This window comes from Glandiceps talaboti, chromosome 4, assembly GCF_964340395.1.
Source record: "Glandiceps talaboti chromosome 4, keGlaTala1.1, whole genome shotgun sequence".
Lineage (NCBI taxonomy): Eukaryota > Metazoa > Hemichordata > Enteropneusta > Spengelidae > Glandiceps > Glandiceps talaboti.
Genome location: NC_135552.1, coordinates 13,754,595 through 13,779,177, shown reverse-complemented (window position 1 = coordinate 13,779,177; position 24,583 = coordinate 13,754,595). Strand labels below are relative to the sequence as shown.

The following is a 24,583-nucleotide window of genomic DNA, read 5'->3' as shown; positions in this document are numbered from 1 at the left end:
GTTTAATAGTGCTGTATAAATCATTCTTGCAGTCATAAAGCTACATTATAACTCAAATGAGATACATTTCTAGTACCTAGTCTATCTCTGGGTAGTTTGGTAGGGAAAGGCCCTTGTATGTGTTCTATTCTACATGTTTTAGACAATGCAATATACATGCTTTCTTTTTGTTTCAACATGTCAAATAGCTAACTGCATATTAAAATGTACATTCATGTTCAAAGTGTATACACCATATTCAGAAAACAGCAAAAAATTTATACTATCATAATTTTATCAATGTTATCAAACAAACACATTTCTCTGTACAGTTCTGTGTAGCAGCGACTTGGTCGTCTGGCCTGACAATGTTGTTCTGTGTTTAGCTAGTATGTTCCGCCAGATTACCAACTCTCTGGGTCAAGTTCTGTACTATTTGCTGATTACATTATGCATGTATAATAAATTTGTTTTTCAAAAACTTGCTTGAACACTGAAAAAAAACCAGAACTGTCCTGGCATCAAATACTGGTGTGTATTTTAAACAAGATTCTGCTCCTTTCTCACTTGGCCAATGAATTAATGAGGGCTCGTACAGGGTCACAGGTCAATCACCATTTGCTAATAATTGACTAGCAATGAGTCAAAGATCATTACTAGCCAATGAATGACTAGCAATGGGTCAAAGGTCAATGTCACTACTATCTCTCAGTTACTCAGAATTCATGATTACTTGCTCAGATATCCATTCAATTCACAATTCACTTCTATAAATTGACCCACTTCTATTATCCCCCGCCCACCTCCCAACCCCCAGGGAAAAGGGAAATGACAGCTTTCCATATCTGACAAAATTTCATAAACAGTGGGTGTGCACCAGCCACTATCGTTCCCTTTTTAGGTAGCACAGCATTATATATATATCTACCATATATCTGGAAGTCCTACATGTGGTAACATTTGACTGTATCAGTATACATCAGTGTATATATATATATTATATATACATATGATGACAGAAAATGATAGAAAACAAACAAGGCGTTTACATTTTATAATGTGTACTGCCATAAAAAAAACATATAATTGTTTCTAAAAATACCTAGCAGAACAAACACAGTTTAGAAAGAAAAGTGTTCATTATGCCACTTTTGTTGTAGGCCAACTCATTAGTTGCCATGGTGACAATGAAGATACATGTACAGAACAGGTATAGCAGGGTCATAAATCCATCAACAGTTGCTTGGATAGGCTTAGCCATGTCTTAAAGAAAATTACACTTTTTTCTTCATTTTTTAATTCCATGCACAGCTTATGTTGACCATAACAGGAATAAAATAAAACAGTCTGAATATAAATTGATGCTAATAGTCTACAAAACAAACAGTTCATATATTTCAGATATAATAAAATACTCATACGGTTTCCTTCAACGGGCGAGGGCTGAAAACATTTCTTTACATTGTCTATAGAGGGCAGTCTGCTTACAATGTGTCTAGCTGAGGATTTTCAATCAACTATCAACAATCAAGTAGTGTATCATTTGCTTCTATGATTTCTTCTTTGTACTGAATACCTTTCCAGTTATTGGACACACAACTTTATTCCTGGCACATTGCGTGTGTGTGATTACGCCGTTCGGGTACCTTGAGAAGGAAGTATCGTTGAATGGACGACGACAAACCTCGCATATCCTGCATGAAGAAAAAGATAAATAAAATATTAAATGACAGCAATATTGCAGAAAAAATATTTCAACTTGTAAATTTGAAATATTGTTTTCATGGATTTGTTTCTCTGTGAAATTCCTTTCTAAGTTTAAAAAAAACATCGAGTATAATTCTGTAATTTTAAAAGGTCTAATTATCAAGAGATTATCAAACATTATTACACAATTGTTTATTGTTTTTTAAATGTAATAAATTAATTACATAAGAGATTATGGATCAAGGGTTTCCTGTAAATATTTTACACTTTTGTACACAAACCTAATGTACTGCATCTAACAATAATATTTCGAATTGCATATATTTTGTCAGAGCCTCACATTTCACTGTCAATATAATCTTGATACACATGAACAATTTTTTGTATCTGACTTACTACTAATGTATTTGATAGGTATTCTTGAGAAATTATTCAATCATCTCTCGAAACTCTAGAACTAGATATATTTACTTTAATACATCATTGAAAATATAAAGTTGATGATACATAGGGGTCATGGAACTTTTCAAAGTCCATACTGGAACTCTGACACACTTGACTCCAAAATGGCTGCCTGAAAAGTTGTTGTTATGGAAACAGGTGCAGCCATTGTGTGTTTGCTCATGTCATGACCTCTGACCTAACTTAAGCTAAAGAGAAAATCTTCAGCTGAAAGTCAACTTGGGAGCATTCTCACCAGAGGGACAAACTCAACATAGACGTAGAATGGTTCATGCGTGGTTTGTATCAACAAATTTGGGTTTTATCATGGTGTGGGTTTTTTTTTTTATAACCACCTCATTTTTCTATACTACAAAGTCCTAGCGTGTTATCAGTTTGATTATATCTCGTTGATATTGGCTGACTGACTACTGATTGTAAACTATGATAAACTATGTCAGACGTGTACAGACACAAAATGGAGAAACTATTTGGATAAGTCACTTATCATGATTTAAAGCAATATTTCAGCTACTTTTACAATCTCAAGCTAACACTAAATTTCACAGAATTTGCTTCCTTTTTCGAGTCTCCTGAGACACACCTGACAATTTTCCCATCCAATAAACCTATCATTCCAAAATTCCATTCATATCAAAGATAAAAGGTCAGGGTACATTAGATTGAACTCGTTTCCGATTGTCAAATTTTGAAGGTGTTAAAATCACTTGTTGCCATGTTAGGAATGGCTAAAAGAGGTGCATATACGGCCAACCTGAATTTGTCGGATGCTTATCAGGGTTTGGCCATCTTGGTTTTGACAGGAATTGTTCTACTTTACTGTGTTGGTAGGGCGGAGTTGATTCTAAGTACCATTGGATGAAGTGCACCAAACTGATAAACAAAATGTAACATTTGATTTAGTGGATATATATGCATTTGGTGTTGTACGAGAATTCAAGAGAGAAAATGGGCTGGGGGGGGGGGGGGAGAAGGAGGTACCTAAACACAGATTGAGATACATGTAGAGATACAACCTGATCTGAGATATAAACACATGAATTAAGAATAAAATATTGGTGGAAAATGACATGTGAATAGACAGTGAGGGGATTTCTACTCCATTGTCTATGCTTAAATAAGACAATTCAGACAAACAGACAAATGGATGGACAGAGTCATGAAGACCATCAGTCAGACTACCAGTAACACATACATAGTGACAGACCATTATAGGGTGGGTGAACCAACAGACAGACAGAGACAGACAGACAGACAGACAGACAGACAGACAGACAGACAGACAGACAGAGACAGAAAGAAAGAAAGAAAGTAAGACATAAGTTGACAAAATGTATATGTATTCATACAATTACACACTAAAACTTTCAAAAAGCCTTGGTTTGTCATGATCAGTGTGTATTTCGTTTCACCACAACAAAAGACATATTTTACCCCAGCTTTGGTAAAGACAGTGTCGACCTAGACTTGAATTTTGACAGGTCAATAGTAGTATATGCCTGGACATGTTTTAGCCTGGAATTCATGTTTTCATGTTCCTCAGAACATAATATAGAAAATAATATCAAATTATTTAATGAGTATGGGTCCCTGGCTATAAAGTATAAATGTTTCTAATGGCATTTTATTTGCTAATATGATAACGACATCATCCCATTTCTCCGGCCAGACAGTTTGACCTTGAACAGTTGAACAGTTGATAGACAGTTTCCTTATGAGGCAATATTTTGGGGCAATTAGTGGCAGTTATGATTTGGTAAAGGACAATTGACCACATTTTAGATAAAGCAAAATTTAAAATAATGCAAAGTGGACTCCATTTTAGATTCTTCAGCTTGAAAAAATCAGACCCCATTTTAGACCAAAGGGCTAGAAAACACACCCCAAAGGGTGGTACATATGCGTACACTAAAATAAGGGGAGCAGGTGCCCCCCCCCCCTCCCGACACACAGGCACGTATCAGTCCCAGATCAGTGACTCTGTCTTGACAAGGACTGGGCACAAGATCAAATTCAACAATCTGGCCAAACTTGGTCTATAACATATAGGTACAAATAAAACATTCACAGAATAGAGTAGTAACTGCAGTATTTAAAGGGCCATGTTTCAATCCCAGGTCATCATATTAGTGTTATCTTAATAAGGATTATATGGCATAATGCTTTTGTTCTGAACTAAATTTTTCTATAGTTCTGCCAACAAACCGGTTTTCACACCTACCGGTAAATTTTAATCCTAATCCGTAGTGATTTAGTGATTAAATACTATGACAATCCTCCAGAAACTGATACAGCCAAGGACAGTGTGACATAACACACGAAAGGCAGTGATAAACACATGTAGTTTATATAGACTGTAATGTACATCATGTTGTTCATCCTACAGCCAGAGACAGATGTAGTGACAAACCCCACGAAAGACACTGTGATGTGGCTAACGATAAATACTACAAGACAGGTCACTATAAACACATGGTCAGAGTGTACTGTTCTGTTTAACCTGTATTCACCTGGGATGAGAATGATGGCTGAATAGTTGCGGATGCACTGACAGACATGGTTGGACTATGCTAGGACTGAGATACTAGTAGTCTGTAAGGTATGCTGTGATAGGGCGCCCTCATACATCGGTCATCGGCCAGTGAGGGCGGAGCGACACATCTTACAGTCTAGGACTGAGACTACTCAGAGTTGAGTGAGAGTGATAAAGACACAGTCTGTGACACAGCAGGAGATAAATACTGTGACAATCCCCTAGATAAGGAACTGATACTGCCAGAGACCGTCAGTGTAACGTAAAGCAAGAAAGACACTGTGATATAAACATGTTGCTATAGACTGTCATATATGCCATGTTGTTCAGCCTACTGATAGCATGGCACGAAAGTTGTATCTTACAAACTAATGCAGCTATACAGACAGATACTGTTATAAAGCCTGAGAAAGAAACTGTGATACAGCTGGAGACGGTGTGACATAACCTGAGACAGGCACTGTGTTACACTCAGAGACTAAAACATAATCATAAAGTTACAGACAGAAACAGATACATTGCAACATAACCTGGGAAAGAGACTGTAATACCGCCAGAGTCAAATGTAGTGACAAACCCCATGAAAGACACTGTGATATGGCTAAAGATAAACACTGCGAACATCAGAAGACAGGGCACTATAAAATCATGCTCAATAATGTACTGTTCTGTTCAACTTCTGGTCACCAGGGATGAATAGAATGGCATAACAACTATTTATGACACAACTTGTGAAAATATTCAATTTCATAGTTTTACTGATTTCGACAATATTACAAATGGCTACTACTTGTAATAGCAGATATCCAACAGTACACAATTCAAGGTACAAAAAAAATGATCAGTGTCGTTGCACAAACAAAAATGACATGAAATATTTTACCTGTCATCTGTCATTGCTACTGGATGTCTGGTTTCTCGTATCGTCTGAGCTTTCAGTTGTAGATTTTCTCCCCTCGCTAACATTCTCTCAATCTTTGTAGCCCTACAAGTGTGCATGTTTGTACGGAGTGCTCTGGAAAGAAAGTGCTGCAGAAGTCCTATTGACCAGTTGTCCGGTAAAATTTGAAGAACCTGATGTGGAAAAAAAAAACATCATAGAAACATAAATAAAACCGTGAGACAGACAGCAGACATTTGATCTGATAACACTCTGTGATTTTGATACTTATCGGGACACACTTTACAAGTTTTTGGGTCATAAATCTTGCTGCATATACATGAGGTACTCGCAGTATTCTACTTACTGAACCACACTTAGCCATCACTTGCAATGAACTAAACTCAAACCTGGTATTACAATACAACTTATGAACATAATTTTTTATATGCATAAAAAATGTTGAGGAAATCCCTGCTGTGCAATCAACTGTTCTCACAATGCCATAAAGGACTTGTAATGTCACAGAAGGCATGCAACAACAATTCTAAACATTAACATTATACTAGAATAATTAGCACTCCAAAAAAAAGAAACTGAATTAAAATGCACTTCCACAGAAAAAAAGATAGTAATCGGGTGCAAGAAAAGATAAATACATCAAACATATTCCCAAAAGGTTGGCAAGAAAATTTTGGATTAAGAAAGTATAGATAAGTCTAACCAATCAAAATTCTGTCAATGTATGAACTGATTGATAATCCAACCAACGTCAGAAATTCATTGGATCTTTTGAAAGGAGCTGACATATCCTAAGACATTCTCTTTCCATTGATGTTGTTGGAAATCATCAGACATTAATTTTTCTACAGAAAATTTGGCTTTTGGTAATTTATAGTCATAGTATGGTGAGTGGAAGTTAAGTGTAGATACAACAGAACATTCTCCAAAATGGTGACATTTTCACTTGCAGATGTATTTTGAAAATCAAAGTCACCCCCCTGTGTTTTGTATTCATACATCCCTGTACAACTCTTGGATAGAAAATCTGAGAATGTGTTGTAGTTCATGAAAGAATGTCACCTATGAGATCTGACAATGATCAATAACTGAATTACTACAACTGTGACAAATCCAGATATATAAAACTACTTGCTGTTGTAATTTCATTTTCTTAAAATCAATTATTTATAATGATTGAGGTTCAAATATTATGCAAGTTGTAAATTTTTAATATAATTATGACAAAGTAACTTTTGGCAAAAAAGACATCAATCTGAACGGCAAAAAGTTAAAAAAAAAAAAATCAAAATACATAAATATTGGACTGAGATGAATACACCTTTCTGTAACACTGAGGGCGCTATTCACACTATTTACCGATTAGTTGTGTTGACACGGGTACTATATGTACACTTACCCTAATAATATCGAATTCTGATGAATTGCTATTGAGTAGTGATATTGCTGGACCAACTAATGCATCTTTTGGTCTGAAAAATACAATGTGAAAAAACGGAATATGAAGCTAAATGTGATGGTAGTCTTTGGTATGGGAATTCAGTTACTTTTTTTTTCTTGTGAACAGTAGGAAGGTTTTGAGTCTTATGAAGACAATGTTGCATCATGGGACTTAGCACACATACATATTAGCTGAAAAGTGAATATTCATCACTCCTAAGTGCTTATTATCTTCATTTCAGTAATCATGAATATTCATTGTTCAACTAGTACATATGTATGTCTGCTAAGTCAACGAGGCAATGTTACGGTAGACCAGTATGAGAGCTATGAAGGTGAAATAGAGTTGCAATTTTGAGTTTCTTGGCAATCTTGCACAATTTATGTGATGTTAAATCATGAAATAACTCTCCAGAACCCAGAGTTTACAAAACTACATGTACCTTTATTTCCTGGAGTGGTGCAGTGATGTTCCCCCTTTAAGTTGAAGTTGCTTATGCACGTTGCTCTGAAATACAATCCCCCCTCCCATCCCACCCCACCCCATCCCCACATCCCTATACCCACAACTTCTCCAGCATGATGTACATAATCTCCTATATTTCTGGTGGTGCCAGACAATACTTACCCTTCCACTGGATCTAGGTAAACAACAACATTACTTATCCTCCACTGGATCTAAGTAAACAACAACATTACTTACCCTTCCACTGGATCTAAGTAAACAATAACAATACTTACCCTTCCATTGGATCTAAGTAAACAATAACAATACTTACCCTTCCATTGGATCTAGGTAAACAATGACAATACTTACCCTTCCATTGGATCTAAGTAAACAACAACATTACTTACCCTTCCACTGGATCTAAGTAAACAATAACAATACTTACCCTTCCATTGGATCTAAGTAAACAATAACAATACTTACCCTTCCATTGGATCTAAGTAAACAATGACAATACTTACCCTTCCACTGGATCTAAGTAAACAATGACAATACTTACCCTTCCACTGGATCTAAGTAAACAATGACAATACTTACCCTTCCACTGGATCTAAGTAAACAATGACAATACTTACCCTTCCATTGGATCTAAGTAAACAATAACAATACTTACCCTTCCATTGGATCTAAGTAAACAATAACAATACTTACCCTTCCATTGGATCTAGGTAAACAATGACAATACTTACCCTTCCATTGGATCTAAGTAAACAACAACATTACTTACCCTTCCACTGGATCTAAGTAAACAATAACAATACTTACCCTTCCATTGGATCTAAGTAAACAATAACAACACTTACCCTTCCATTGGATCTAGGTAAACAATGACAATACTTACCCTTCCATTGGATCTAAGTAAACAATAACAATACTCACCCTTCCATTGGATCTAGGTAAACAACAACATTACTTATCCTCCATTGGATCTAAGTAAACAACAACATTACTTACCCTTCCACTGGATCTAAGTAAACAATAACAATACTTACCCTTCCATTGGATCTAGGTAAACAATAACAACACTTACCCTTCCATTGGATCTAAGTAAACAATGACAATACTTACCCTTCCATTGGATCTAGGTAAACACTGAGTAAAATCTGATAAAGTCTTCTCCTGTAGTTTTTGTCTTTCCCAACAGAATTGACATCGCAGTAATTCTCAGCAGCTCCATAGTCTTTCAACTTGTACACCAATATCCTTAAAGCTTTGTCATGCTCTTCCAACTGAAGAGGTCAAAGGTAATAAACATGTCAAAGGTCAACCAAAAGGTCATAGGTCAACCAACCCACTATCACAACTTCAAGAATGTCTAGAGTCTAGTGTCAATGCGATTGCTGAACTTCATTTTCGCACTTCTTACCAAATTTCAAAAACTTTCATGCCTTCAATGATAAAATTAGTTTATTTTTAACAGGTTCTGTATTTACTACTGAAGATGTTGATAAGTTGATTCAAATTTACTTCTAATATGAGATATACAGTGCTGGGTTTCCGGTAATATTTTAATGTCTTTACCATCATGTTTTTTACATTGCATTGATCGTAGTGGTGTGACTTCTATAATTTTTATCACGGTTTACATCATATATAAACATGTCAATATCACACTTGTGAATTTCCGTTTAGGGGGAGTGGGAAGGGTTTGTCCTACATGAACAAAGTTCATTTATTGAGCTTGTACGACATTGTGCAATCATGCCTTAGAGTTCTTGGATTTCAGCCATGACTCTGGACTTGGAGAAGACCATCACTATCTTGACATACATGTTCTGTAGATGCCCTATGTCATGACATAATTTTTCCGGACCAATAAAATCCAGTCTCAGCTTTCATACCTCATTCACATTGTGTCCATGCAGACTCGCTAAACGTGTTTAAAAGTGTATTGTAAAATTATGTTTTTATACACCACAAACTTCTGACAACAGCAGCCTCACTTACAAACAGTGACACTTTAAGTCACAACCTATTGACCCCATCGCTATGACGATCATGCTCATATTACTCTGGCCAGATCACTTTTGACAATTTTACTGTGACATGCTGACATTACACTGGATGCTGATATGATTACACTCAGGGTAGAAAGGTTCAGAGTATAGTAAGACCCATGCAGAGTTTTATTGGTCTAGACATCCACGGTACATGTTGCATGTGTTGGGGAACTTCTAGTGTTTGCAAAATATCGATTACAGGCCAACTACATCTGCATCACCAAGGCAGCGCTATCACCAATTTATGTAACCCAGTATACATGCTATATGATAACAGCTTAGTTTGCATCTGTCTTGTCTTATTGATACTTAGCATGCCACAGTCATATCTGTTACCTTCACGACATACCTTTCCATAGAGTATTGCACATTCAGCATACATGTCAGTTTCTTTGACCTTTCCCAGAATGAGCTGAATTCTATAAATAGATGATGTTTGTAACATGTGACGGAGTTTGGACCGTGCCAGGTCCAGTCTCTCCTTTGGCGTATCTGCATTCTTCCTGAGTTGTAAGACTGAATCTAAATATAGTACTGCTAAGTGAGTGTGATACTTTTCTTTCTGCACAAATAAAGAGTAATAAAAACAAAATAATTAGTAAACATGAACTGTGAGGACGTACTCACAACAAATACCACCTTTGCGTGTAATCCCACTATTTCATAATGACTGTATTCCCATGAAACTCGGCAAACATTCTACATTCAGCAAACAACCCGTAATGTATCCAAAATATAAATATCAAAATCCATTTTTTTTTATTCTGCTGATAAAGCCAGAACTGTTGACCTTACTTTCAAATGTCTATAACTTTATATATAACCTAGAATTTAGGTATGTGTGGATTTTGCTCTTACTTTTCTTCTACTACGCCTGGCTTTTTGCTACGACCTATTCCTTGAATGGAGCTATGGCTGGAAAACAGATGCAAATTGTTATTGGGTTTTTAATTCATCCGCTGCGAGATGACATCAACGGCAGAACCAACTCGGTGATCAGAACCAACTCGGAGGAATGAGTTGCACGATGTAAACATGATTACCATATTTTATAATCACTGTGAGGAAACTGTAATCAGTAATTTTAGGTTTGACTATACAACCATTATAGCAAAATGCCAGGCGTAGTAGGAGAAATGTGAGAGTAAAATTCCCACATGACGAGGTTCTAGCTAAATAACTTTAACACTGTACAGTATACTGAAAATGAAAATTCTCACCTCAAGTTTTTTCATAAAGACTAAATATTCTAAATAACGGATAACAGCCCCAGGATACTTATGTAAATAATCAATGATATCATCAGAACGAAGTCTTTCACTTGGTGACTCACCAGGTGGTCTCTCTGTGAAAATCTGCAATGTATAAATGAATGTGGTTAGAAATACAAATACTTCATCATATTACCTGTGTTTATACTCATAAATATTTGTTGCTGCACAAATTGAGTTCATAGGCTTTTACCCTTAAGTGAAAATACTGCTGCATAAAACTATCCTAGTATACCATTTTTTGTTGATGGATGGATTCTGGAGGCAGTACCAGTGGCCAGCTCTGGTAGGGATGTGTGGCCAGTGCTGGAAACACCAGGCCCCATTTAAGACCCACTTTGACCAAAACTCAATACCACATTTTAGACCATTACAGGTTTTTTAAAAGATGAAAGTTCAGACCTAAATACATTTTCCTTGGGAAGCAACATTTTGGGGCAATTAATGGCAATTATGATTTGGTACATGACAATGGACCACATTTTAGACCAAGCAAAATAACAAATAATGCAAAATGGACCCCGTTTTAGACTCTTCAGCTCAAAAAAAAAAACAGACCCCATTTTAGACCAATGGGCTAGAAAACGCACCCCAAAGGTCGGCACATATATGTATGCTAAAATAAGGTAGTAGCCCACCCTGTCATAGTGTACCTTACAGACTGTTGTTAGTACACTTGATATCATGTCAGTTTACATACACTAAATGTCATCAAATTGTTTATACATTACATTGACTCAGCACTGCAATGTGATCACAATTTCAATCTGTTGCTGTATTGTCTCTTGATAAAAATCAACCCCCCCCCCCCTTAATTTACATATCCAATGTCTAATTATTGGTATTTTAACAATTTTCAGTGAATATATTGTCTGATCGAAAAAAAAAATACTCTAGTTGTAGCTAGTATACACAAACACTGCAGGGTGGGTGTTAAAATTAAAGAAGCCACAAGAAAGATTACATGTCTGGTTTTTTTAATGTCAAATTTGGAAAGAATAATCATGTAGTCTGACTTACTTTAACACCTGATAATTCATCTTTCTGCATTACCCAATCAACATACCTCCATATTAGTTCATGGTCACTTAATCTAAAAACAAAACAAATTTTTTTCTGTAGTCTGCTCATTCCAATAAACTAGTATAGAGTTTGTGTAAAAGTGCAGAGAACAGGACAATTAGTATCAGTACTCGGCCAATCAGAAGTTTTTCTTCGTTCAGCCAAGGAAAATTACAAGTGGCCTAAGGGGTCTTGTTACTACAAGTTGCTAGATGAGTAGGGACACAAACCCTCCAAATCTTGAGTATTTTTCAAAGAAAATGAAGAAAAATATTAGGGTGTAATATAATTTATACATTCTCAATCATAATTTATGAAAATCCAAGCGTAAAATATGAAATATTGGGGAAAAATAATGGCGATTTAGAATGTTTTGACCAATATTTCAAGTACCACAGAACTAGTGATGAAAACACAGATTGTTGTGATGTAGAATGACTAGGGTATGTAATCCACATTTTCTGTTCAAAGACAATAACTTGGATTGTGCATGGCGTAAAGATCTATAATGGTATAACCTGCTATATTAGTGATTTCTTTACTCCAATGAGGAGTATACAATACTTGCTGACATCCTTCACACGACACTCATAGAATCCTACCAGATACCCATTATAATGGAGGGTTAATATAAAAAACAATTGTGAGTCAGACACTACATTCTACAAACAAGAATCTGTTTACAAGTTACAGACAAATCACCTATGGAGGTCGCTCATTGCTCCAAAACTATGGAACTCTTTGCCACTAGACATTCACCAAGCCTCAAGCCTAAAACTGAAGACTTATTTGTTCACCAAAGCATATGGTGTGCTTTAGCCATTCAGTGCTACTGAACAGAACATTGCTCTGGAAATAGGCACTATAGAAATTTGATCGATCGGTTGATCGATTACTTGATTGATTGATCGATCGATTGATTGATTGATTAGTTTAGATCCCAACTCAATATACAAAACATTGGATTACTTCAGCCAATGATATGACTTCTTACAAATCCCAAAATTAAAACACAAACATCCAGTAGTTTCAGCCAATGACATGGCTTCTCCCAAACCCCCACTTCAAGCCAATCATATGGCTTCTTTCTAAACGACAAAAGATTGAGTGACTTACTTAGCTAGAAAGTCTACAATGAAATCTACACCTGGAAATGATGGATCCTTGTACTGACCATCAACAATCCTAGAATAGAAACAAACAAACAAACAAACAAACAAACAAATAAACAACAAGTTATCCTTTGGAGAGTTGCATTATTTATCCATGGTTTTTGAGTGTATATAATTTACATAATCTTCACTTATACTGGATAGTTCTTTAAGTATATAAACACTTGTCTCCAAAGGAGTCCAGTGAAGGCCATCCCTCATTGGAGTTAACCGGAGAACCTGGGGAAAACGGGCGTTGTTCAGTAGAGTAAAACTGAACGACACTCTTTTACTCACAGCCTGGTAAATTTAATCAAACCCTGAGTGGGTTCGAACCTCGACTGCAGTGGTAAGAGGCAGAGTGGTTTAAGCACTCAGTCACCGATAGCCCTAGTGCATATGTACACAAAGGATATACAACTACAAAGTGAGTACCATTACGTACATTTTTTCTCCAGACAATATCATTCTTTCATGATATATAATGAATGAGTAATGTATAACAGATATTTCATACAAATCAAGCCATAAAAACCCAAAAGTTCTCCTTTTTAATCAATGGACCTTATATTTTGTGCATAGTGCAGCAATTGGACTAGACGCTTGAACCACATTTTGCTGTGAATTGTGCCATGGGTCAAACTACTGATACTTTTGAGTTTCTTACCCCGTCCACAGCTGAAGAGCTTTATCGCTATCGCCATGGTATTTATAGAGTGAGCCCAGTGCATAGTAGCGTTGATGTTTCTGTAGTGTTCCTACGCAATCTTCAAACATACATCCATTCTCAGATGCTATCAGGTCAGATAGTTCTGGTGCATTGATTTCAGAGTACAGCTTTAACAGAGCTGTGTCTACCTCCTGGTACCAAAGAATATGGTGGGGATACAGATGAAATTCAATTATATGGTTGCCTGGCAACCATGGGTGAGAAGTGATGGTATGTAAAGATGAAGTGGAGAGACGGATGAGATTCAGTTATATGGTTGCCTGGCAACCATGAGTGTGAAATGATGGTAGGAAAAGATGAAGTGGAAATAGAGATGAGATTGTTATTTGGTTGCCTAGCAACCATTGAAAGTGAAGGTGCTGAAAACAATACTTGTCACACTGGATCACAACAATGATTCAGTACATGATATAATTGTTAAGTTTGAGTGCCAATTATAGTCCGAAATAACTAAAATGCATCTCAAATAAATCTAAAATATGTAATAAATGGAAAGTCTGCATTTCAGCTGTTTTCACAACCTAACCTGGTATTCAACAATCCTCAATACTCAATGTCATACAAAAAACGTATTGAAATCAAAACTGTAAGTTGAAGAGTCTGTTGCTAATGAAATTCATGAAAATATTTCTAAATATATCATAAAATCTAAGTATGCAATCACCCCTTCCTCATCTGCCCCCCCCCCCCCTCCCCCAAACAATATAAAATTCAACTTCCAAACCATTCCAATTAAACTATACATATACCCAATGGGTTACAACTGCATTCAAGAAAAGCCAGTTTCCATGGTAACATACCTCTTTGTAGCCAACAGCAAATCTAGTGCCCCTTATTTGTTGTAAGTACGAAATCAAGAATTCTTTGCACTGAGCTAGCCTCTCCTTGTTATACTTGACAATTTGATTAATGTCAGCAAACTCATGTAGTAGAGGTACTGATCTGGTGAAGTTGGAATTGGAAGGCAGTAACAGTGGGAATAGGTTTATCAGCTGTAAAGGAATAAGACACACACAAAAAAAATAAGAGAGTGCGCCCTCAACTTTATATTATATTGTTGTAATACCAAATGTGTGCTATGAAGGCAGCACGTTTACGTCCTAAAACTTCAAATGATTGTGATGGATATGTGTTAGCCACTGTGTGAGACCTTATTGGAATCATTATGTTTCATCTCAATTTTGCTGTGTTGATGTTTCTTATGAAGTGTTTCATAAAGCATACTTCATTGTGTAATCTGGTGTCAGAGATTTACTGTTACCTGTATACAGCTATAGCTAAAATGATGTAGGCTTAGTGTTTCATTCATGGGACATCATGTTTTTGACACAAAGATAGACATATTTCGACTCTAGACTGACAATAACTGAGACACAATAAACACAGCAGGATCCCTTGCCTAATCACAGTGAACACTAATAAACATTGCTATTCTTTCACAGTGCAGTAAAAAGAGGCTTCTAATGAACACATTACACATGGACTTGATGATTAATAATGGCTGCAATTGTTCATTTTCTAACTGATAATCAACATTTCAACTTGACTACATCTACATCCTCACTGTGTACGGCACCTATGTGTTTCTTTTGCATTACAAGTTGTCTAATGGTGTGTAATAAATGTCATGTTGCATGAGTGAAACACTAAGCCGACATCATTTTAGCTGTAAGGATTACATCATACATGGGATCATTCTTTTGTGCTGGGCCAACTTTTTCTATAGCTCGGCCAAAGAACTGTACTCACACCAAAATTTTACAATCCTATTCCAAAGTGGACCATTAAAACATAACTACCCAACATAGAAGTAATATAACTGTACATGCCTCTCTGACATCAAGTCTACCAGCTTTAAACAAATCAACTGCTTCTTTGAAATGAAACTGTGATAACTCAATGAAACCAGCTTGCTGTTGAATACGGTAGTACAACTGAAAAAAAAGACAGCGCAGAAAACTAATATCACTAAAAAAAGTCATCAATTTGATGTTGAAGTTGGCAATTCTGTGTCAATACATTGTGCACTTACAGCTAAAACAGGGAATGTTTGCCAGAAGACTGCAGACGATATACACATCTGATGATCAAAGCTGATTATTAGGCAAGTTGAGATTGTTGTTTTACTTACTAGATATAAGAGTATTTTTATAGCTCAACACAGCAGGATTGTGATTGAAAAGAATTTTGTGTAAGTTCAATCAGATTTCATCGTACGTTATACGTTACTTTATTACAATTACAATTATTCTTGTTAAAAATATCCAAAATGATTCACAAATCCACCAAATGACACTTTAATTTTGAAAACATCTTCCAAAGTTTTGTGAACTGTTGTTTTTAGTACATGAAATACAGAAATAATTTGAGAAACTGTAAGTCCTAGGAAACCAACCTTTTGAAAGTTCTCTCTATTGATACCAACTCTCTTTGCATTCTTTGCCAATGTTAGAGCTTCCTCTACTCGCTTGTCATTCAACAGAGCTTGTATCTGAAAATAGAAATGCAGGTATCAAAGATTGGGTGTCTGAAAACAGTAACATGAGTATCAAAAGATTGGGTGTCTGAAAACAGTAACACGAGTATCAAAAGATTGGGAGTCTGAAAACAGTAACAAAGATTGGGTATCTGAAAACAGTAACATGAGTATCAAAAGATTGGGTGTCTGAAAACAGTAAGAGTATCAAAGCTTGGGTATCTGAAAACAGTAACAAGTGTAACACCAGTATGAAAGATTGGGTGTCTGAAAACAGTAACACAAGTATCAAAGATTTGGTGTCTGAAAACAGTATCAAAGATTGGGTATCTGAAAACAGAAATATGAGTATCAAACATTTGGTGTCTGAAACAGTAACATGGATATCAATAATATGGTAACAGTGATACTATAGATCTATAGGCTAATCTCAATGGAGACACACCCCACCCCACCCCCCACCCCCCAACCAATATACAATCACTCACTAAAAATATGAGTATACCCTTTTTGATATTAGAATTCAAGCTATCATGTAATTCGATAAATACTGAGACAGTTACACATACATTAAGAAAGATTTGACAGGTGTTGAACTTGACAATGACGTACCTGTTTGTCAACCGGTACTGGTATCAGAGCATACACTTCTTTATTTGATGCTACGTACACTCGTCCCTCAAAGTTATTCATTAGTTTACCTCCTTGAAATGGAATGGTCTGTTTCTGCTGCTGATCTAGAATACTGAAAAGATGAATAACCAAATTTGATCATGATACAGAGCTTAGGTCAGAGGTCAAAGGTTGAAAGATTCAGTCATAGGTTGAAGGGTTGGAGGTCAAAGGGCAAACAATAATGTCCGCAGAGAGATATTTCAATAAAGATTTATTACAAATTTAGATTTCTTGATAAGTTAGTGCAAACAATAATGTCAACAGGTGGATGTTTCCATAAAAATGATAACCAGTAATAACAAAAATAAATTAATTTTGCCAGTTATGGCAATATTCTTTCACAAAACATATAAATTCAATATTATGAATATTTATAATAATTGTTTTATTACAGATTTCTATGATACATTATTTTCAAGTATTATCTAGGTCCAACTTTTATTGATATTTATTGACAATTTTCAGTTAATTTTTTTTTGTAATTCATCAGTTCACACAACTACATTCTAAGCCAGATTACATTATTTGGGAGTACCAGTATATCCCATAATAGACTTACCTGTGTACGGTGATAAATTCATCGTCCAGTGCACAGACGTAAGGATAGACATACCCTGTTGCCATGACGCTACTAGACCACTGTAATGGTGGTCGTTGTGACACTCCTTCCGATGTGACAAACATTCCTAATGCATTGGGACCATTTAGTAAGAATTCTCCCTGACAAGGACAAGCAAAAATAGTGAAGAAATCATCTTGAAAAGATTGTTAAATTCTGGTTATTTAAGGTGAAACTTGGCACTGCCATCAAAAAGCCTGCTAGCTGATGGTAACAGTACCTTACACTATGATAGAACAAGTACTGTGATTGGCTGCAATATCTTTAATCTTACAATATTCTATCTATGTACCAATCAGAATTTAGCTTACTATTGTACCAGATATAAACTCTTGAAATGCAATAGAATTACCAACACCAAATTTTCATCATGGATACCAACCACTTGGCAGTCACTGAAGTCCTGAACATGATATTTGTAAAATAATTTCTAGAGTCCTAAAATTAATCAAAATTTGAGAATATTGAACATAACTGAACTGGCCAAGAATGTTATCGACTTTTGACATGAAATACCGGGAAAAGATGCAGTCGAAAAAGTGAACAGCACTCCTAGTGGCCAAACCATATAAATCTTTTGTCTTTCGGGTATTAACCAGCCTACTGATTTCTGGTAATGACTAAATAACATAAGTAATGTTGCACAAGATATCAAAATAAAGGGAAAAATTCAACAAAGTTATTGATAAATATGTAAGTTTACCTGGCCAATTCTTTTGACGATGGGATTAGTTTGATCAGCTTCATACGGAAATAGATCAGTTGATTCATTGGTGTCAAAGTTGATCATGAAATATTGTATTGATTGGGCTACACAGATAAAGTAGGCATCCATGTCCTGATATGTGTATAGGAAAAGAACACAGAATCACAACATTATAATGATCAACGGCAACATTTCTTTTTGGAGTCTGAGACATGTTCTCTGTATTTATGCTAAAATCAGTTAAACTTGTGTACACCACTTTAAACAGGAACACCATGTCATGACAACACATGTCTACATCACTGGTTCTGCTGTGTTCAAAATATGAGTCAAAACATTCAAAATTGTCATTACTCTCTCCTTTTTTCTTTCATATTACTGGCACTGCTATAATCATGTTATTCTCTAATATTTTTCTTTATTCCACCAGAAAATACTTGTGACCTAAGGGTTGTCACTACTAGTCTAGCGACTCATAGTCACAAAGGTACATTACAAATGTATTTTCCTTGGCTGAACGAAGAAAAATATTGGGGAATAACATTTCATTTATATGTGACAACCAATATACATGGAGTTGAAAATTTGTTCCTCATTCATTTTAACAGGTCCTTGCTATGGACAAACATTGTTCCAAGAAGTCAGAAAATGTGTATATGCAACAATAGAACACAAACTTTGCAATAAAGTTCCCACAAGTCCAAAATGTTTACTGGAGATAGGACAGTTGTCCTGCTCATTGTTATTACCGAAACTTTAATTTCATACTTCAATGATAAATTATTTTTCAGAAACATTTTATCAAAATAATGACATGCATTTCACACTTGCCTCACTTGAAAAAAAAATGACATAAATATTAATTCAAGTAAATCAAAAATAAAAGTCAAGACTGACCATTGTGACAGGAAAATCTGTAGTTGTGATTTCTCGGATGAAATTCATTTTATCTTCAGTCACGGTATAAAGATATAGACATTTCTTCTTGGTAGCTACACACACCTGTTTGAATAACACATGTACATACATTATAAGCATATGAATGATAAAACATAAACTATGGCATAAAGTATACATATTTTTTAACAAAAAAAAGTTTCAAATGGGAAAAGTCAAAGATGAGATTTCAAATTTGACAAGTTTACTTTAGGGTGAATGAGCGTATTTTTTAATGATATCATTTACTATTTGTCAAAATGCACTTGAAAAGGGGGAAGGGGTGTCAGGAGCCACTTCATGAAATGGCTTCATCTGTCATGTTGTGGGGTCACTGAATATACCATTAATTCATTTTGGAGATTTTTGTTTTTATTTCATGATTTTATGGGAGTGGTCTCAGAACACTGTGATGATCAACTCTGAGATATATTCCCCAACCATTTTAAGAGAGTTCCTAATGAAAGTATTTTCAAAATGTAAAATTTCAAAATATGGTAAAACTGTATTGTTTTCATTTTGTACCATTTTCACTTTTGTCTGTTTGTCCGTCTGTCTGTCTGTCTGTTTGTCCGTCTGTCTGTCTGTCTGTTTTGTTTGCTTGTTTGTTTGTTTGTTTGTTTAAGGAAAAATCAGTATTCAGCAGAAACACACTGGATAATATACATTATATCATCTAGAGGTTACAACAAAGAAGGAACAACATCGCCCTCAACGTAAGTACAATAGTTGGATTACAAGAGTGGTGACACACAGGAGAGAAGAGTTTAGATCAAAATAAAGACAGCTATTGTATCTATGACAACACGATGGCAATTAACAACTTTGACATACCTGAATACTGAATGGATTACTAGTGGTTGGGTTTTCATTTACACAGAATGAACTCACCTAAAAATAAAAAGAGGACGATATATCAAAAGTTTAGAAACTAACCCAGACTAGAACCATAGTAAACAAGTGGTATATCAAGTGGTGACAGATAGTGATTAAATTCTGACGTAGATTTGGCCCGAACTACAGTACAATGTACCTCATTGAAGTGTGCCCTCTAGTGGTGGAGTACAACACCTCCATAAATGAGAAAGCTCATTGTTGCTGCTATGATGGCCATGGCACTAAAATTGTACTCATTAATATTCATGATGTAAACGATTGCTGATCACCGATTGGTCAAGTGAGGGACATATCTTCCAGGTATACTATGCCTCTAAATGCCATGATGGAAAACTGATATTGGTAATTTTTTTGTTTTGTTATGCATACAAAGTTACTACTGTTTCCTCAAGGATGAATAACAAACACACAAACTTACCCCTTTCACCTTTGCTCCACTCATAATTGGCTAAAGGAAAGAAACAATTTTAATAAGTTTGTTGACATTTGTCAATTAAAATAAATTCAAATACATTAAAATCAATACGCAATGTCGGTTGCTCAAAAGAATCAAACATTGGTCAAAATAAACCAATGCATTGAAATTGTAAGAAATGAATTCTGCTGAACTAGTTATAATCTTAAATGTGTGGTTTCAAAATGAAATACACATGTTATCTTTGTAAATCTTTGTCTAGATTCAGGTTATCTGTTAGTCTGTAAGATACTCTCTGTAAGGGTAAACAGAGAAAACCAACATATCTTAGAGTCAAATTGAAGTCCTCTGGTTTTCTTTGTAACTCTTCTTTACCGTTACGAAATCTGACTCACCTCTAAGTTAATCATATGAAGCAATGTCAATGTATTGTCACATAGAACTAATATTCTTGTTAACGCTGACGCTGCCTTCAGTTGAACTATTGGTTTTTTCTATGGACAACAAAGCAGATAATACTATAACATTAGTGTGTTGTTCGTTTTTGTCCTTATCTGATTAAAATTTGATGTAGTGGTCAACTATCCGTTACCTATAACCCTGAATTGCCATTTGTGTTACATGTTCATGTTTTGTCTTGGTTGCCATCCCTACATCTGACTGATTCTCATTACCAGTAATATTCAAACAATACTGGTTTGATGCTCTGTTTTGCCAATGACATCTTACTGTGGTTTATAGGTTTGTTTAACCAATGAGAACACATCTTACTGCTCTATTTAACCAATGAGAACACATCTTACTGCTCCATTTAACCAATGAGAACACATCTTACTGCTCTATTTAACCAATGAGAACACATCTTACTGCTCTATTTAACCAATGAGAATACATCTTACTGCTCTATTTAACCAATGAGAACACATCTTACTGCTCTATTTAACCAATGAGAACACATCTTACTGCTCTATTTAACCAATGAGAACACATCTTACTGCTCTATTTAACCAATGAGAACACATCTTACTGCTCTATTTAACCAATGAGAACACATCTTACTGCTCTATTTAACCAATGAGAACACATCTTACTGCTCTATTTAACCAATGAGAACACATCTTATTGCTCTCTTTAACCAATGAGAACACATCTTACAGCTCTATTTAACCAATCAGAACACACATCTTACTGCTCCATTTAACCAATCAGAACACATCTTACTGCTCTATTTAACCAATGAGAACACATCTTACTATGGTTTATTGGTTCTGAATGCTCAGAACTTGTTTAATATTGGTCTTTTTCATTAGCAGACATGGTTATCAACATTTTCTCTATTTAACCAATGAGAAGACATTTTACTGTGGTTTATTGGTATGAATGCTTTTTTCAACCAATGAGAACACATCTTACTCTGGTTCATTGTTTTGATTTGGGTATCCGTATACACAAGTTGTGATTGCTATCAGTAATGTGAATATGTCAGATGTAGGAACAATGACCAGACAAAAATGTGTTATTATATGAGTGATAGTACAAGCAAAAATGAAGGTATGAGATCAAATAAAACAACAAATTGACCATTACGACTCCACAATACTTACACATTATAGAATTTACTTCCAATTCATTGCTACTTACCACTGCTAGGTATTTATGGCTTTGTTTTTTACTTGTTAATGTCACCTTTCCATTTCCTTGTGTCTTCTCTTCCAGTAAAAAATGGATGACGAAACTACAACATAAAAAAAACAAAACATTTTACTTAATACTAAAATGTCCATACGGATGACAAAGGGGTAGTTAGTCTGGATATTTGATTTATAAAAACAACTTTACCATATCTTTCTACTTGAAAAAAAATCAATGTCAAACAAAACATACCAAGCTCTTGTTTGTAACTCAATAAATTGCCAAAAAAATTAACTAGTGTGTGAAATGTTTGTTATAGTACGTACAATAGCAGCATTTTCACACATCTTTTAAAATAGATTTTTGCAATTTATTGAATTATAAACATGGACCTTGTCTATGTTGTATCACATTTTTTTTCAAGTAGGAAAATATGACATAATTGTTTTAAACATTAAAAATCCAAAATAAATACCTTTGTCATCCATATGGCTACTTTAAGATGTGCCTCAGTTTTTTTTTTGTTTATTTTTTTTTAAATGGTGTAGAGTGTATGTGTGCATATATCTAGGGTAACTGTGATAGATGATTGTTTAGATTCTAATTATGCCAAATGTTTTGTTTTTATGTGAAATGTTTAGTTTCTATGAAACACATCTTTATTTGAAAAGTTTGGACAATCTGGGTATTTTGAAAAATTTGGCTATCTGAACTTTTTGGTTGACCTAATGGGTAAATCAGTTCAGCTGTTTGGTAAAATGAACAGTTTGATTATCTGAGTAGTTCAGTAGCCTCATTAGTTTGGTTCTGCAGACTACTTGTTTATCTGTACTGTTTTGGGAAATTGAACATTTTTCACTTTACTTCTAAGAAATGCAATATGTACAAGAACTGTCAATCCGTTATCATCTGAGCTTTGAAAAGTGGGAGAATACGAGGGCTAGGAGGAATAACCAGCTAACGATGTATCTTGAGAGAACAGGAAACAGGCAAGAATTCCCCTGTGTTATAGGAGTTCTAAATTCATAGTAAAAAACAGTAACAACTGAATCTCACCAATCACTTGACCCAATATAGAGATTTTTACCACAGCATTCTATGCATTCAATCTGTGAAAATAAAACAAGATTATCAAAAATGATAAATAAAACTACAAAACTGTATTTATGGCTTGAATTCCTACGATGGAAACCAAATAAATGACAAGGGAACTATCTCCTAATACCAAGAAATAGATCAGACACAAGAGAAAGACAAATAGAACGATCAACAACAAAGACAGCTTGCAGTCGAAAGCTCTCAGTTTATCTAATTATGTTATGTGAATTGGTTAATTCTAATACACAATTGACAACATAGATATCGGATATGTGTAAGCTGTAAATGGTAAACGGCCCAGTAGATATTCCCATTATAACAATGGACAATCCAGGAATATCAGCATGTAACATTACCAGTATAGCTAGGACAAAGGAAGGTTTTGGGTTTCTAAATCTTTTGTATAATCTAAACCCAATGACATCTTTGTATCAATTGTAACCATGGATACTACATTTTACAAAATATATCACTTTATTTAAGATGTCAAATTTAATATTGTAGAGATTTCACAGATACATATATATATGTATACAGTGTATATGTATGTATCTATGTATGGCAATTGTATTGATGGAACTTCCGACTAACTATTGTTATTAAAGAAGGGTTATCATAATTATCGTCTTATTTGCATAATCATATTAATTTCTATATCATATGATATGCAATTAATGTTGATAATATTCTCGATCTATAGCCAAATCTCGCAAGACCATTTGTGTACTTTTAACGTTACATGGACCACCGTTGGAGGGCGGACCTTCTCGATCGTAACACACACAGCTCCAAAATTGAAAATGCAAACGAATCTACCGGTATAGCTATGAAAAATGGACTCACCGCTGTTTTTGCTTTCTCTCCCATCAGCTGTAGCCGTTCGATGGCTGGTACTAGCTCGAAAGCTTTGATGCTCATATTTCTATCTTGTTTTTGGATTACATTTGTCGCAATTCAACAATATTTATGTCTGTGTCACTTGCCATTCACTCGTACGGGTTCACTTCCTGTATGTGTGTTCGTTTGTTCGAAGGCACAAATAATGAGGGCGCTGTGCAATTTTCCTACAAACACCTGAAAAAAATAATATTTTTGAAATGCTGACGTATGGGAGGGGGGGGGGGTTATTCCATTTAGATAGTTTGAACAAATAAAGTTAAAATATGAGAGATGTTTTGTTTCAAGATTATGCGTGAGATCAAGCTGTACAATACAATGCCAGTCAAAGCGAAAAATAATTATGTGTTTCCGATAATGGCATCAGAAGATAGGTCGGGATTTCGTTTTATTTTATGAATTGTTTTATTTTTGAAAAAAATATTGCGAAATGTCGATCAGGATACCCCTTCTGTGATACTTTGATGAAATTCATATGTATGTAAGTA

At 35.1% G+C, this 24,583-nt stretch overlaps 1 protein-coding gene across 1 annotated transcript; it reads right to left on the bottom strand.

Annotated features, from left to right (window-relative positions):
* Positions 1 to 1,078: 1,078 nt before the first annotated feature.
* LOC144434456 (transforming growth factor-beta receptor-associated protein 1-like) lies at positions 1,079 to 24,183 on the bottom strand. The gene is made up of 22 exons (XM_078122906.1): positions 24,042 to 24,183; positions 23,157 to 23,209; positions 22,110 to 22,203; positions 20,864 to 20,962; positions 20,472 to 20,501; positions 19,991 to 20,047; positions 19,118 to 19,222; positions 18,218 to 18,352; positions 17,455 to 17,615; positions 16,833 to 16,965; positions 16,140 to 16,235; positions 15,574 to 15,678; positions 14,545 to 14,736; positions 13,682 to 13,875; positions 12,980 to 13,048; positions 11,822 to 11,894; positions 10,751 to 10,885; positions 9,880 to 10,092; positions 8,599 to 8,759; positions 6,982 to 7,054; positions 5,565 to 5,755; positions 1,079 to 1,673 (listed from the first exon to the last, which is right to left on the bottom strand). The coding sequence occupies exons 1-22, from the start codon at positions 24,114 to 24,116 to the stop codon at positions 1,529 to 1,531; spliced, it is 2,589 nt and encodes an 862-aa protein (XP_077979032.1). The 5' UTR covers positions 24,117 to 24,183; the 3' UTR covers positions 1,079 to 1,528.
* Between the last annotated feature and the right edge of the window lie 400 nt (positions 24,184 to 24,583).